We start from the raw sequence: 17657 nt of genomic DNA, 5'->3' as shown, positions 1-17657 counted from the left end.
CCACCCGCGATTGAAATTCACGATAGAAGTAGAAAATAATAACTCTATTAGCTTCTTAGATACCATCGTATATCGTAATGATGATGGATTAATAACTAATTGGTTTCGTAAGCCAACTTTCTCAAGACGATATACAAACTATTATGCAAATAACCCTATGAAACACAAGATAAATATGATTAATAATTTAATTGACAGAGCCATTTTACTATTAGACAGCAGTTTCACAATAACAATATTAACATTGTTAAGTCGATTTTAATTGACAATAGTTATCCACTTAAGGTCATAAATAAATATGTTAGCAACAGGATAAAAACAATAAAATATAGGAACAATAGTAACGTAGAGAATGATATACAGGTAAATAATGATAATAATGGTTATAAAGGCTACGTTAATATTCCGTACGTTAAAGGTCTATCGGATAAAATAGGTAGAATATTGAAAGAGTGCTGTTTGAAAGTTACATACACTACAAATAAAACGCTAAATTGTATTATAAAACGAGGGAAAGATGCACTTCCAAATAATAAGGAAACCAACGTTGTATATAAAATAAATTGTGCTGACTGCGAAGCATGCTACATAGGCCAAACAAAAAGATTCGTTGAAACCAGTGTCAAAGAACATAAACTCGATATTAGAAAAGACGAAGATAGCTGGTCAGTAGTAAGCAAACACAGAGACGCTAACAACCACAATTTCGAATGGACAAATGTTGAAATCCTACGTAAAGAAAAGCAATTGAGGAAGAGAGAGGTCGCGGAAATGGTTTATATTAAAAGACACCAGAATTCAATTAACTTAAAATTAGATACAGAGAGATTACCAAGTGTTTACAATAATATCTTGGTAAAAAGATAAGAAAGTGGTTGGATCTCACTTGTTTGCCGCACGTCACCGGCTAGAGACGTCTTTTCGGGACTGATTTGTTTCACATCCCTGTCAGGTCTTTTTCTACCAGTAGGTTATATTATTTTATTTTATTTTATTTTATCTATTGTAATAGTTGTAGGTTTTTATTTCGATAATGCTATATGTTAATTTATATCCTTGCAGAATAAGACTTTGTTTCGTTTCCAATTTATGTACACTTGAGAAGGGTCGGAAGACCGACCGAAACGTCGTGTTATTATATTCACAATAAAGTGCCAGTGAAGTCGATATAAAATAGAATTCATTAATTTATCATGTCAAATTTTTCTGGAATCACAAATACAAGTTTTTCGGATTTTTCGGGTCAATGAAAATCCCTACATGTTATAATCTTATAAGACACCCTATATGTTATAATCAAAAGTCGAAACTCAGTATATTATAAAATCATAAATACAAGTTTTTCGGTTGGTCAATAAAAATCGGACACCCAATATATTACAACCAAAAATTAACACCCAATATATTATAAAATCGCAAATACAAGTTTTTCGTTTGGTCATTAAAAATTGGACACCCTATATATTATAATCAAAAGTCGACACCCAGTATATTATAATTAATCATCGGAAAAAAAAATTTAATCTATCATGTTAAATTTTTCTAGAATAATTACAAGTTTTTCGAGTTAGTCAATTAAAATCGGACATCCTTATATTATAATCGAATGTCAACACCCCGTATATTGTAATAACTATCGGAATACAAAAAGTTTAATTTATCATGTCAACTTTTTCTGGAATCACAAATACAAGTTTTTCGGTAGGTCAATAAAAATCGGACACCCTATATATTATAATCAAAAGTCGACACCCAGTATATTATAATTAATCATTGGAAAATATAAAGTTTAATCTCTCGTGTCAAATTTTTCTAGAATCTCACAATTACGAGTTTATCAAGTTGATCAATAAAAATCGGACACCCTTAAATTATAATCGAAAGTAGACACCCAGTATATTATAATTAATCATCGGAATAAATAAAGTTTAATTTGTCATGTCAAATTTTTCTAGAATCGCAAATACTAGAATACGCATTGCTCTCTTTAGCGGAGCCGTCAACCATGCCGTAAACGCCGCGCCGCCTAGTAGTTAAAAGGTGAACTGTACGTTTTCCGTGACCAGACGACGACGACGACGACGATAAGAGAGTTTCTTAATAAAATATTTCACGATGTGGACTTTGCATCGTAATATCTCCCTTCACCGGGCATGTACGTGAAAAATAAAAACACTTTCATTATATAATTCGAGTACGCAAAATCGATTGAGCCTGTTCTTAACTCGATCGATCCACGCGTTATTAAGATTAAGTATAGAATAAGTGTAATTAACTACATTTGTACATTTCGGCAAGTTGTTGTGTAAATTAGAGTCTAAGCAAATTATTGTACTGTTTAGATTATTTAAATACTAAGAGAATTTTTTATTCGGTTTAGCAGCGCCAAGTATTTTCAAAAAACACATTTGTATTGACATATTTATATATGTATATGTATTAAAATATTTATTCGTATTAATTCAAATATCTTATGAATGTACTTAAGATGGTCTTAAATAAGAATCAACAATGAATATCGGCCAAAGAGTAATAATAAAAAGTAATAGATTTTCTGGTTTGCATAAATACCCATTGTAGTTGGCGCAATTTGTTGATATCATTAGTTTTGTAGAGTTCTTTTTTGAAAGAACTTCGGGTGTGTAGAATTCTTTTTTGAAAGAACTTCGGGCGCGTATACTTGACGCTTTTTTGTACCTTTTTAAAAAAGGTAATTTTGTTGTGATTTCACACATTTTGTAGTGTGAAGTATTCTTTTTTATACTATATGAGGATTTGCATAACACGAAACATCTGTATTTTGTAAACCATGTAAACCCCAAGCAATATTTTGCCGTGATATTTGATTTTGACAATTCTCTTGAAGCAATTACTTTTGACAATGCCCATGGAACATCTTTCACTTTGCGATAGCGTTCTTTTTCAGCCCGTGCAAGAGTTACTACCGCGAGATCATCAATATCGTTACGAGTACTGTCGATGGTTGCTACACAAAAACATTGATGAACCAGATTCTCTCAACCATGCGTTGTGGACTGACGAAGCGGGATTCACACGAGATGAAATTATGAATATGCATAATCTACATGTTTGGTCTGATGTGAATCCTCATGCAACACGACCCATCTCATTCCAACATCGATTTTCTGTGAATGTTTGGGCAGGTATTATTGACAATAATTTAATCGGCCCCTACATAATGGAAGACAGAATTAATGGTGCCAGATATCTCAACTTCCTTGATAACAGACTACACATACTACTGGAAGATATACCACTACACACTCGACGACAAATGTGGTACCAATTAAATGGCGCTCCAGCGCATTTTACACGTCCGGTATGTCAGTGGTTACACCAGCATTTCCCAGCACGATGGATTGGAAGGGGAGGTCCCGTGTCATGGCCACCGCGATCCCCTGATTTGACACCCTTAGACTTTTTTCTTTGGGGTTGTATGAAGGAAATGGTTAACAATTCCGTAATAGAAAATAGAGACCATCTTGTGCGAAGGATTCATGAAGCTGCAGCACACATACGACAGCGCAAATTATGTGATAATCTGAAACATGAAGTCCTAGTGCGCGCTGAATTATGCTTATGCAATAGAGGAGCACATATTGAACACCTACTGCAGTAAACGCGAAACATTGTAATCTGCTTGCCATAATGTATGCTTACTTCTGGCTTACTTCTATGTCTTACTTCTAACTGTTAAACCTTACACGCATACACACGTACACGTACACGCGCGCGCGCGCACACACACGCACACACACGCACGCGCGCGCGCGCACACACACACACACGAACGCACGCACGCACGCACGCACGCACGCACACGCACACGCACACACACATCTCCGCTTGCTAATTCCCTACTCTATAGGACTTCCGTTTCCGTTTACAATATTTCTCTATCACTCCTCCTCTCTATCCTCACTCTCATTCCTCCACTCATTCCTCTCCCCCCTCAACCCCTCCAGCACCCTCATCCATTTCTCCCCCTCTCCCTCCTCCCCAATACTTCCACCACCCTTTCCTGCCACGTACCCCTCTCACCCCAACCTGTACATTCCTCCCACACATGTTCCCACGTCTCCTTACCCCTCCACATATCTTACACTCTCTCTTCCTCTCCTCCTCCCAATATCTCCCCCCTCTCATTCCGTTTCCCAATCTAAACCTTGCCACCCTTTGCTATCTTTTCTCTCCCCATCCTTTCTTTTAATATCCCGGTATTCCCTCTCCCTTTACCCAGCCGTACCATTTATTATATCTCGATTCTCTTATCTTTTTCCATCTCTGTTCCCTCTGTACGCTTCTTTCCTTCTCATATATATTCTCTCCTCTTATTTGCCCCTTTTTCTTCATCTCTTCTACCTCCTCTATTTTCCATCCTTTCTCCTCCATGAATTCTTTCCTTTCCGTTTCCCATCCCTTTAGTATTCTTCCCTCTTTCGCTCTCTTCTTCATTTCCTTCCAACATTCTCTTGCTAAATCCCCTCTTCTCCTTCCTCTAGCTTCTTCTTATATTTCCATGCCCTCATACCCGCTCTCCCCTTTAATAAATCTCTTTGTACCTCTTCTCTTATCAAATATCCTGGTGTCTGTCTTTCCACCCCCATTACCCATTTTAAATATCTCTCCTGAATCATTTCTACTTCCTTCCTCTCTTTCCACCCCCATACCTCTACCCCATAACTAACCATTGACCACACTAATCTATCAAATAACCAAATTCTCTTTCCCCAGTCTCCCCCAAACATTCTTTTTCCCAGACTCCATACCTTCCCCAATATCGCCGCTCCTTTCTTCACTCTATTTTGAACTTGAGCATCCTGTTCTCCATTTCCTTTTATTATATATCCCAGATACTTAAATTCTTTGACTTCTTCTAACTCCTTATCTTCCCATCTCCATCCTACCTTGCTCCATCTCCCCCTCCTTTCCTACATCTCATTATTTTTGTTTTTTCTACGTTTACCTCCAAACCTTTTTCTTTCAAATATCTCTCTATCTTCGCAATCATACCCTTCATTCCTTCTTCATCCTCCGCTAGAAGTGCCATATCATCCGCGTATGCCAAAGTATATACCTTCTCCTCTCCTAACCTCACACCTCCCCACCCTCCTTTCATCAATACTTCATCCACATCTGCCAACAAAATTGTAAATATACTCGGACTTAATGGACACCCCTGTCTTACTCCTCTTACTGTCCAAAATTTTTCCCCTTCCTCTTCTCCAATTCTTATCCTACTCACCGTTTCCCTCATCACCTCTTCACATCTTTTCACAAGTCTTTCTCTTATTCCTCTCTTCCTCATCCTCTTCACCATAATCTCTCTGTCCACTGAGTCGAAAGCAGCCTTCAGATCCAAGAATAAAACTACCATCCTTCTTTTCTTTCTGCTTATCTGCCTATTCACTAAATAATTTAACACATATATATTGTCCATTGTTCCCTTCCCTCTCCTGAATCCCGTCTGACTTGGTGGTAGTATTTCTTTCCCCTCTAGCTCCACCTTTAATCTTTCTGCTAACACCATTGTATATACTCTATATGTTGTCTGCGTCATCGTTACCCCTCTATAATCCTCAACTCTATCACCTTTTCCTTTTTTCTTTATCGGTACTATTACCCCTTCTCTCCACTCCTTTGGCCACTCCTCTCCTTTCCATACCCTCCTACATATTCTCCATAACCCTTCTTCTACTTCTTTTCCTCCGTATTTCCATATTTCATTTGGTATCCCATCCCCTCCCGTCGTTTTCCCTTCTTTCAGCTTCTTTATTGCTCTTCCTATTTCCTCTCTACTTATCTCCTCCTCCCCGTCCTCTCTTAACTTCCCTCCTGTTCTTCTAACTGCCCTCCACTCTACTCCCCCTAACATTCCTCTGAAATATTCCTCCCATTCCTTCATCTCTATTTCTCCATTTATTCTTTCCCCCCTTCTCCTCCCTTTATTCACAATTTTCCATATCTGATTTTCTGTCCTCGCTTCCTTCACCTCCCTTTCCCATTTTTCTCTCTCTTTCCCTTTCTTCTCCTCACATAATTTCCTATATTTTAACTTCTCCTTTCTATAACTATCCTTATCCCCTCCGTCCTTTCTCCATTTTCTTAACTCCCTTCTGACCCTCTCTTTCATCTTCCTACATTCCTCATCCCACCATCTTCTTCTTTCTCTTATATTCTGTTTCTTTTCTACCTCCTCTAATGCTTTCCCAATTCTACACTTCATCTGCTCCCATTCTTCTTCTATTCCCTCTCTTCGCTCTTCCTCTCCAAAACATTTCACGAATTCTTTTCTTCCTTCCTCATTCCATATACCTCTCCTCTTTCTTCCCTTTCCTAATCTTCCTCCTCTTTTCTGTCTCCTCTTCCTCCCCTTTACCCATATTGTCACCGGTTAATGATCCGAGTCAACTTTCATCTCCACCTCCATCCTCTCTATTCCCTCCCTCGTCATCTCATCTCCCATCACATAATCTATTACCGATTCCCCTCTTCCTCCCACGTATGTTACTTCTCCCTCCTTATCCCCTCTAACGTTTCCATTTATTATCGACCACCCCTGCTCTGCTAGAAAATTACACAATTTCTTCCCTTCTACATTCATCTTTGTATCTTTCGATTTTCTACTCTTCTCTTCCTCTATCTCCTCTTCCTCCCCTCTCACACACCCTCCTTCTTCACCAGTTCTTGCATTAAAGTCCCCTCCTATCACAATTCTTACTCCTTCCTCCTTTTCCTCCATCCATTCCCTTAATTCCTCAAATTTCTTTTCCAAATCAATATTTACGTATACCCCGACTATTCTCCACCATTCTTCTCCTATCCATACCTCTTTCGTTATAATTCCCTCCCTGTTTTTCACTTCCTTATCTTTTTCTATCTTCATCTCTTTTCTTATCCCCATCAACATCCCCCCTATCGCCCTACCCTTTTTGTTTCTCCTCTCCGCCCATCGTGTTTCCCATATATAACCTTTCGGTAACTTATTTCTCACTCTTTCCCATTCCTTCTCCTCCACCCATGTTTCACTTAAACACATAATATCCCACCCTATAAGCTTTTTCCAAAATTCTTCATCTTTATTCATTAACCCCGCCACGTTCCAGAATGCTATCTTATATACATTCTCCTCTCGTTTATCCCTATCCTTTTTCTTTTTTCCTCCGTCTTTTTGCCTCTTACCCCCTATTTCCGCCTCTCCTCTTCCCCCCTCATTTCCTTCTCCTCACTTCCCTTCTCCCTCTGCCTCCCTCCCGCATCTTTCAATATTTCTTCTTCTTTATCCCAAAACCACCATTTACCTTCTATCCAAATCTTACCATATCCTAGTTTAACCTTCTTTCTTCTTCCCCTGCTATTTGTCGTAATTTCCATTTTATCTTCCTCTCATTAAAGGTTTGATCTTCCTCAATCCAAATTTTCCTCCCTCTAAGTTTCCTTTTATTCTCCAAAATCTTCTTTCTATTCTCTTCTGTCCTTATTTTAATTATCGCCATCTCTCTTTTCTCTTCCCTTCCTCCCCTTAACTTTCTAATATCCTCTATTTCCATCTCCACCTCGATCTCTTTTCCTATCTCCTCTATTTCCTTCCTCATATCCCCCCCTTCTCTCTTTATCCCTATTAGTATCAGATTTCTCTTTCTCCTATCCCTTTCCTCTCTTTCTCTCTCCATTTCCATCCTATTTACTCTCTCTTCTAAACCCTTTGCCTCTCTTTTTCTCATCCCCCTTTTCTACCCTCTTCCATCTTTTCTATTCTCTCCTCTAAATCTTTCTCTTTTTTCCCACTGTTTCTATCCCTTTCATTTTCTCTCTTTTCCCAACTTTCTATCCTCCTTATAATTTCTCTTCTTTCTTCTTCCCATCTCTCCTCCTTCATTCTCTCTAATTCTCTCCTTATTTCACCAAGACCCCCTTTTACTTCTTCTCTAACTTCTCTTCCCTCCATTCTTATCTCTCTAATTTCTTTCAGAATCACCCCCCAGTTCCCCTCCTCCTCTCCGCTTCCCTTCACCGGTGATCTTACTACCTTCCTACTCTTAGCAAAGATCCTTCCTCTATCCTCCTTTCCCTAATTTACGTTAATATTCTCTCCATTTTTTTGTTATATTATTTTCCTTCTTTTCTGAACTTTTAAAAGATTTATCATGATTTTTAAGAAAGAATATTGAGAATGGCTTGATTTTATTGACTAATGTTCCTATCGACTAAGTTCATTGCGGAGACTTATCATACTGAACGAGATAAGTCTGACAATGACAGCTGACATTACTATTATCAATACCGGTATTATTAAACTATTGAATAAAAACAGTTTAAATTGTTTTACAAAACTTTACGGTTAAACAGAAATAGCATTCTTAATGAAACTCTTGAATATTTTTACAATATTTTCATTATTATTCAAAGACACAAATAGAGGCACCTATGTTACTGGTCATTTTGCCATTCCTGAGCGCGCGAAATTCTAGATATGCTATTCGTGATCTTTAAACTATTCCCATTTGAAAATTATTATAGCCTCGGCATTTTCGTATTAGAACTTTGATCTTAAAATGTTCCAAAGTATTTGTCATTAAAATCTCTATCATTAATTTTGGGACACCCTGTATATAAGAATAGTTGTTTTATAAATACAAAGTATTCTTTACTTTAACCAAAAGTACAAAACAGGTAAATACAAATTATTCTCTGCTTTAATCGAAAGTAAAAACTTCTTATAACTGACTCTTCATATGTTGTCAACCTGGTTAGGTTAGGTTAGGTTAGGTTAGGTTTTCCCTCGGGCTGCGTTCTTCACAGCAGTGCTGTGCGCGCTGCTCTGAAGGACGCAGTACAGGTCAGGAGCACCCGGGGCCCCGAGTCAACTTGTCGCTTCGGCCGCAAGTTTCCCCTGGACTATGTCCGACTCGGCGGCGCAGTCCACACACACACACACACACCTACACTTCACACACACACACACACACACACACACACACACACACACACACACACACACACACACCCCTACACTTCACACACACACACACACACACACACACACACACACACTTCGGATCCGTTGAGCTTCTCTCTTGGAGGGTTCCCTGGAGGCATCTGGTGCCGGTCTTGGTTGGGCAGAGGGTACAGTGGTAAAGCGGGGGTTTTGGTGCTTCCCCCGCGCCGCTAAGGTGGGGGGGGCGGGTCATGTTTTCGGCCCCCCCCCCTGCATAGTACAGGGGCCCGGATCAGCCTAACCAGCACGACCCGGCTGTCCCATCATGCAACGAATAATCCCGCGGGGGCGGGTACTGCCGGACGGTAACCGGATGGGACAGTGCCCGCCTCCGCGGGGGGCACAACCGAGGCCACTGCCCGTCCCGTGGCCGGCGCCCTCGCTGCCTCCGCCGGGGGCTCTTTAGGGGGGGGGGGGTCGTTTGACGGATCTGATATACACACACGCACACACACATGCACACTTACAGTCACACCCATACAAACAGCTGAGACGAGTTTTTTAGGAGGTAAAATTAAATATGACAGGACGAAAAAAAGATAAAAGTGGCAAAAGTACCAAACGACGAGATGTAGAAGGGGTATCCCAACCCACTGATGAGCAGGCGAAGAAGGAGACTTCGCAAGAGGAATCTGTGATCCCCAGATCACAGACGAAGAAGGCGCGGGCGGAGGAGCCTGTATGCCTATTCTGTAACTTCGTAACGACAATATCACTAGCTAGGGTTATCGTTACGCAGATTTAACGACACCATAACGAAAAGTAATATTCTCTAACTTAACGATAAATATCGTTAAAAGTATCGTTAAAGTACCGAATATTGTCGTTAACATATCGAGGGGTAAGAGACCCCTCGATAAAGCAATAGCGACAATATAACTAGACATAGCGATCAATAGTAATGCTCCGAATTGGCTCTGAGTAATAGGACGGAAGTGCAGTATAGTGTGTATAATTTGGATAAATATCAAATATTAAAAAGAGCACGCATAAGGTAATCTTACAGTAAAATATAATAATTAAAATAATGTATTATAACTCTTATGTAATATCTGGAAACATATATATATATATATATATATATATATATATATATGCATATGAAATAAAATAGAGTTTTAGGTTATATTTTATTTATAAACTACAACTACTCACAAAAATTAGAGGAACACCAAACTTTTCTTAAAAACTAGGCAAACTTCAAGCAGCTGTAACTTTGGTAAAAATGAACGAAATTTAAATTTAAAAAAAGGATTTTAAAGCTTGAAACTTCTACTTTCGAACGGTTGCCATGAGTTTACATTTCTGTGACGTTTGGTAATTTTTACATACAAAAAACTGCGAACTGGACAAAATAAGAAATTTTCTTTTTATTTTGAAGGTCTGTCACGTATCACAAACAATTCTGCGAAAATTCTCGACTTTTTATTGTAAAAGATTGAAGTATTCCCTACAAAACGCTATTTAAAAATTTTTCTACGAGTTTTTGTTACTGAGTTATCGCCAATTAAATAAAAATTGGCATTGTTTACTTTGATTGCTCTTAACTCCGGTAAAAATCATCACACAGCAATTTAAAAAACGGATTCTTAAGCTGAAACTTTGCTCTATTGAACGGTATACTTGCCCAAATTTTTTCGAAAACATGTAACCATGCTGAAACTGGATGAATATAACGTAAAAATGAATGATTTTTCACTTTGTCATTTTGACCTTAAAAACAATCGTACAGAATGACAAAAAAATTTGTTCTTCACATTTTTTTATACTTTTCAATACCATGAATTTGACAAAAATTTGCCGATTAGCTATAAGATTTTTTTCATGGTGGCCACTGTGGTTTTATGGGACAAAACTAAGAAATTGCTAAATTTCAGTAAGATAAAATGGAAAATAATGTTAATTAATGTTAAAAAATTGATTTCTAGCGCACTATATTAATCTTTATTAAGTCAGCAATAACAAAATACACACTTTTCTACCAAAAGTTGAAAAAATTTGTGAACCGCCGGCGTTAGTTTTATCCAAAGCGTACCACGCGAAGGTCGCACAGTCGTTTTTACGCTTCGTTTTTTGTGTGTGTGCGCGCGTGTATGTGAACGCTCACGGATTGCACGCAACTAGTGGAACGTCTTGCCACTAGGCGGCGACAAGACGTAAGACGTTTCTCGTAAGTGAAAGAGTTCAGCTACATTAATTAAGATCGCTCATTCGTACAAACATGTGCTTATGCTTACATACGCATACGTATACTGAACTGTTCGGAGTTATTCTATTGGCGATTTTTGATACTGTCTGATATATCACTAGTTAAGGTTTTTACTTATTCCTTTACTTATTTTTACATTTCTTCTTTTCTTTTATCTATTCTGTTTTCTCCTCCTTCCGTTTTCTGCTCGTTGTTCTTTTACGATTCCTATACGTCATTTATCTGAGACAGATTGTGCTCGTATTGTAACTCTCCTACAGGAGAATCACAGTCAACAGTACGTTGCCAACCAGTTTAGAGTAAGTCCGTCCGTCATTAATCGGATTTATTCCCGGTTTCGAGAGACTGGCTCATACCACAGACGGCCGGGTCAGGGCCATTCTCGTGAAACAAGCGCTCGGGAAGATCGAATGATCGTCCGGCAAGTTACACAGAATCGCTTTGTATGCGCATGTAGAATTGTCGGCGATATTAATTATGGTCGACAGCATTCGATCTCGGCTTCAACGATAAGAAATCGTTTGAGAGAAACGGGATTGCACGCTCGTCGACCAGTGCAAGTTCCATACCTTACCCATTGTCATCGTCGCCTACGATTACATTATGCTCAATCTTTAGTCAGTAGGCGACCTAGGCAATGGAATTCTGTACTATTTACGGATGAGTCTAAATTTTGCCTTTTTGGCAATGACAGACGAACCCGAGTTTGGCGACGTCAAGGAGAACGCTATTCCGAAAACTGCAACAGACCGGTTTGAACTTTTCATGGTGGTTCTGTAATGGTATGGGCAGGAATATCTCGATTTTCACGAACACCTCTTGTAATTATCCCTCCACCAGGATTAACTTCCAGACAATATGTTCATGAAATACTAGAGCCATATGTTCTACCAATTAGAAATCGAATTGGTCAACAGTTTCGCCTAGTGCATGACAACGCACGACCGCACACTGCTCGTTACACCCAACAGTTTCTGAGAAACCATCAAATCGATACATTATTGCATCCGCCAATTAGTCCCGGTTTGAATCCAATCGAGCATGTTTGGGATATGTTAGAGCGCCAAGTACGCGAAAAATTTCCCAACATCGTCAATTTGGCTTCGCTTGTCACAGTTCTTTGCCGAACTTGGCAGCGAATCCCTCAAAGAGCAATACATCGTTGCCATCAATATGCGAAATCGATTGTGAGCAGTCATTTTGAATAGAGGCAGAAATACACGTTATTAAATTCTTTTTAGCGTTAATCACTCCATCTTGCATTAATCACTGATACACTCTACATAATACATACGCACACACACACACAAAACGAAGCGTAAATCCGACCGTGCGACCTCCACGTGGTACGCTTTGGATAAAACTAACGCCGGCGGTTCACAAATTTTTTCAACTTTTGGTAGAAAAGTGTGTACTTTGTTATTGCTGATTTAATGAAAATTAATATAGTGCGCTAGAAATCAATTTTTTAACATTAATTAACATTATTTTCCATTTTATCTTACTGAAATTTAGCAATTTCTTAGTTTTGTCCCATAAAACCACAGTGGCCACCATGAAAAAAATCTTATAGCTATTCGGCAAATTTTTGTCAAATTCATGGTATTGAAAAGTATAAAAAAATGTGAAGAACAAATTTTTTTGTCATTCTGTACGATTGTTTTTAAGGTCAAAATGACAAAGTGAAAAATCATTCATTTTTACGTTATATTCATCCAGTTTCAGCATGGTTACATGTTTTCGAAAAAATTTGGGCAAGTATACCGTTCAATAGAGCAAAGTTTCAGCTTAAGAATCCGTTTTTTAAATTGCTGTGTGATGATTTTTACCGGAGTTAAGAGCAATCAAAGTAAACAATGCCAATTTTTATTTAATTGGCGATAACTCAGTAACAAAAACTCGTAGAAAAATTTTTAAATAGCGTTTTGTAGGGAATACTTCAATCTTTTACAATAAAAAGTCGAGAATTTTCGCAGAATTGTTTGTGATACGTGACAGACCTTCAAAATAAAAAGAAAATTTCTTATTTTGTCCAGTTCGCAGTTTTTTGTATGTAAAAATTACCAAACGTCACAGAAATGTAAACTCATGGCAACCGTTCGAAAGTAGAAGTTTCAAGCTTTAAAATCCTTTTTTTAAATTTAAATTTCGTTCATTTTTACCAAAGTTACAGCTGCTTGAAGTTTGCCTAGTTTTTAAGAAAAGTTTGGTGTTCCTCTAATTTTTGTGAGTAGTGTATATACAGTGTAAATCAGATATATCTTTTTTATAAAAACTTTGTTAAGATATTCTCTCATTTTTAAGGTACAATGGCTGAAGGATATTTAGCATGGAATATATTAGTTTTACAAGAAAGAATCCGGAGGCTTGAGAGAAAAGTAGAGAGAAGATTGTTGCGCGATGCGCAAAATCCATTTGCACTTCCACAACAAGAATTTATTGCACAGTTTAGACTTAATCAAGAAGTGGTCTTGCACATTGTTAATAGTTTGAGAGAAGATTTACAAAAACAACGTGTAACTGGTTTGTCTCCGGAAATTCAAGTTTTGGTGGCGATTGGCTTTTTTGCTCACGGTAGTTATCAAAGACCGGCTGGAAACCAATGTGAACTAGTAGTAAGTCAGCCAACTGCTAGCCGTTGCATACGCAAAGTAACACATTTAATAAATATACATTTATTACGTCAATGGATAAAATTTCCCATGACGGCACAAGAAAAGGCTGCAGCACAGAACAAATTTACTCTAGCTGCACAGCCATTTCCTGGAGCTATTGGAGCTATTGATTGTACATATATAAATATTCTTGCTCCATATGCTCATGAAGAGGCATATGTTAATCATCATGACAATCACTCCTTGAATGTTCAAGCGGTAAGTATAATCATAAAAGTTTCATATTTTATGTTTTATCAACTAATTATTAACTAATTATAATCTATGCAAAATATATTAATAACACATGTGTATGTGTGTAATAATATTATATATGTGTTAATATACTTTATAAAATATAAAACTTTTGAGATATATATATATATATATATATAAATTGATAACAATACCTATATATATTACTAGATAATTCTCTAACATTTTTACAGATAGTCGATCCAGATATGAAAATATTGAATATAAATGCAAGATATCCAGGTGCAAGGAATGATGCATACATATGGAGTGTCTCTCCAATTAGACGTGTCATGGAACATTGGTATAACCAAGGGGAAAGGAAAATCTATTTAATTGATGAGCATTAATTAAATCTTGATGACTTACACCTTTTACTTTTTACTGATATACACCTTCTACTTTTTATTGTGTAATTAGTTACATATAGTTATATATAAATAGTCAAGAGTATTGTTTATTTACACATATTTCCATAAAAAACAATATCTTTGATAAAAATGCATTACTGGTAAGAATTTTCACATCCAATTGAGTTTTCCGTAAAAGATTATAATGTTGCATTTGTAGCATAAAACAAACTCCCAATATTGTGTGTCCAAATACTTAGTTTCATGACTGTGCACATATTTACAGGAGATGCTGGATATCCCTTAGAACCTTGGCTCATGACACCGTTGCCACATTATTCTCAGTGGAGTCGGCAGTACCATTATAATCAGAAATTATCTAAAGCACGGAGTATCGTGGAAAGACTATTTGGAATTATAAAGGGAACGTGGAGATGTTTATCCTATGAACGGATATTGATGTATGCTCCAGACATTAGCGGACAAATTGTGAATGCATGCACAGTTTTGCATAACATGCGTGTACACTATCGGCTACCGTTGGAGATAGAAGAAAATATAATCGTTGACAACGCAAATGCAGATCGAGCAAATGACATAGATGAAGAAGATCAAGATGTAATACTTCGCAGAGGACCTAGAGCAATAGCGCAACATGTACAAAAACAGATTATGCGAGACTGGTTTCCAAATTATCAATGTGCCTGGAATAATGAGAATAATGCAGAAATTTAAGTACAAATGTGATTTTGAGAAACATTGTTAAGGAATGAAGCACAAAAAACATAAAGTTTTGGTTTCTTTTAAATTTAGATTTGTAAATATTTGTAATACAATAAATAATATTAATAATATAATTTATAAAATAAGAAGAAATAAAATGTAAGAATAAATAAAACGTTTATATTTTCTCGTCCTGTATACATTTGAATATGACTTCCAATAACTGTGTTTGCCGTTCCTCATTCTTTGCCATTCTCTCCATAACATTGCTTATTTGTAAGGTAGCTTCGGCTTGTAATTTCATTGCCTCAGCTAACATCTATAAAACACATAATCTTATTAAGTATGAATATTAAATGTATAAATATATTAACTATTATTAAATATGCATACATAATATTATTAAATATGAAAAGAAATAGATTATAATAATTAGTAATAAGTCTATTCTTTCAGTAACAACTGGATCTTAGTATTTAATATTGTTTTGGTAATTTTATTTACAAGTTCATCAAACTGCGCACTAAATAAATAAGTCACACTAACCATCAGTGCTTCAGCGTGTTTATCTGCTATTGTCCCAAAAGATTCTCGAGCATCATATAATTGTACTCCTAAACGATCTACATTTCTACCTGCAAATATATGTACATAAGAAGAGAATGTAATTGCAAATAAGAAATATACCCATAATTTTTTATTTTGCATTTACAACTATATAGTGTTGTAGCATATTTACGTTTTCTGGGCTCACTTGGTCTGGTTTGTGTTGTATTTCCTGAAAACATTAAAAAAAATATTAATATTCAAAATATGTAGTAGTTTAACAATGAAACAAACTGTAGGTTTAAGGTAACATAATACCTTGTGATGATGATATACATGGATCTATTATGTTCTGTGCAATAGGATTATGCTGTTCAGTCCTCAGTTCACCTTCATTTTCATTTGTGATGTCTAAACAATAAAATTGTATATATTTAGTCATATTTCTTTATGCAAATATGGACAAAAGAATTTATTTTTATATTGCACTTGCACACAATTCTGTGAAAAACGTTTTGCAACAAGAGAGTAATGAAGAAAATGCACCTATTGAAATGTCTTCTAATTCTGGGATTATAATTGGAACTGGCATTTCGTTTAATATATTTTCATTTCCTGCTGTCAGTTCTTGAATGGCATTCTATAACCATATAAAACATATATTGTTTTATACAATCGAACATGTATGAACATATATGAACATATATGAATATGCAAGTATAAAATGAATTCAGAAAAGAGGATCAATTTTATACTTTTTACTTACATCATGTTCTTCGGGAAAACTATCAGGTATACCTGTTAAGCCTTGTATATACTCGTGTCCAATAATTCCTAGAATTCTTTTCTCTAATTCGGATATATTTATGTTAATAGGATTATTTCCTGTTGCTGCTCTTTCTTTTCTCAATTTTTGTACTTTATCTGAAACTTTCGATTTCAGATCTCGCCATGTCTGTAAGAAAATAACAATAGTATCTAATTAAATATGAAAGCTTAGAAAGCATGACATCAAAAGTAACTTTTATGATACGACATCATGGCATTATTAAGTATATATAAGATATTCAGGATATTTAGCAAATAGGTGGAAGAAAAGCAGTTCTTATATTTTCTCTCTATTGCTGAACATCCTATATTACATGTATATAATATTCATTTACAACTTACAGTCTTCCATGACTTAACATCTTTTTCTTTGCCATTCGGTTTTAATGAATTTAAGAATGTGGCTAAGTCTTCCCAACTTCCTTGTAATTGTGTATGACTGTTCATTGTTGTGAATTTGCCAGATACCACATGAGGATGTTGTTCTAAAAAGGTGACTAGAGCTTCAATCTGCTGTTGAGTGGCTCTTTCCTGGCGACTTTTTGCAGTTTTCTTGAAAGAAGTGTTACTATTATTACTAATATTTAGGAAAAACTAAATTGAGCGAGTGCTCCCTGTCATTTGAATATTCTTAGATATCAATATAAAAAAATATTTTATTCTATGCTAATTTTAATTATATAATCTTTACATATTACAATTATTAACAACAATACATGTACATAAAGTAATGTTAAATTATATTTTACTAGTAAACTTTACCGACGAAATCCGAGCGAATAATTAAAATTGATATCAGTTTCATACATAATTATTGTATATTACGTAATTATATCTTTTATATATTACTTATATTACTTAAGCAGTTTACATATACTTACTGTAACATTGCATTTATAGCAGGTTTTATTTTTCATATATAATTCCTCTTCTCTTTTTTTCTTTCACTTACTATTAGTTTATAACCTTATCAACTGATATAAATTATTCGAACGTTCCTAAACTCATCAGAAACAGTGTTTCAGAAAGGAGATTTGATTGGTTAGATGCTAAAGCACTAGAGTTATATGAAA

The 17657-nt window shown here is 36.2% G+C and overlaps 2 protein-coding genes across 2 annotated transcripts; one reads left to right on the top strand and one right to left on the bottom strand.

The window, feature by feature from the left end:
- The first annotated feature begins 13537 nt into the window (after positions 1 to 13537).
- Positions 13538 to 15231, top strand: LOC113561983 (putative nuclease HARBI1). The gene is made up of 3 exons (XM_026969725.1): positions 13538 to 14101; positions 14332 to 14474; positions 14772 to 15231. The coding sequence occupies exons 1-3, from the start codon at positions 13538 to 13540 to the stop codon at positions 15220 to 15222; spliced, it is 1158 nt and encodes a 385-aa protein (XP_026825526.1). The 3' UTR covers positions 15223 to 15231.
- A 152-nt stretch (positions 15232 to 15383) lies between these two features.
- LOC105282740 lies at positions 15384 to 17212 on the bottom strand. Its single transcript, XM_026969792.1, has 7 exons — positions 16927 to 17212; positions 16523 to 16711; positions 16303 to 16396; positions 16075 to 16167; positions 15950 to 15988; positions 15757 to 15845; positions 15384 to 15529 (listed from the first exon to the last, which is right to left on the bottom strand). Exons 1-7 carry the CDS (start codon positions 17029 to 17031, stop codon positions 15389 to 15391), a joined length of 750 nt encoding a protein of 249 aa, XP_026825593.1. The 5' UTR covers positions 17032 to 17212; the 3' UTR covers positions 15384 to 15388.
- Between the last annotated feature and the right edge of the window lie 445 nt (positions 17213 to 17657).

This window comes from Ooceraea biroi, chromosome 5 (assembly GCF_003672135.1).
Source record: "Ooceraea biroi isolate clonal line C1 chromosome 5, Obir_v5.4, whole genome shotgun sequence".
Classification (NCBI taxonomy): domain Eukaryota; kingdom Metazoa; phylum Arthropoda; class Insecta; order Hymenoptera; family Formicidae; genus Ooceraea; species Ooceraea biroi.
The sequence above is the reverse complement of the archived record's forward strand: the minus strand, read 5'-3'. Positions and strand labels throughout refer to the sequence as shown.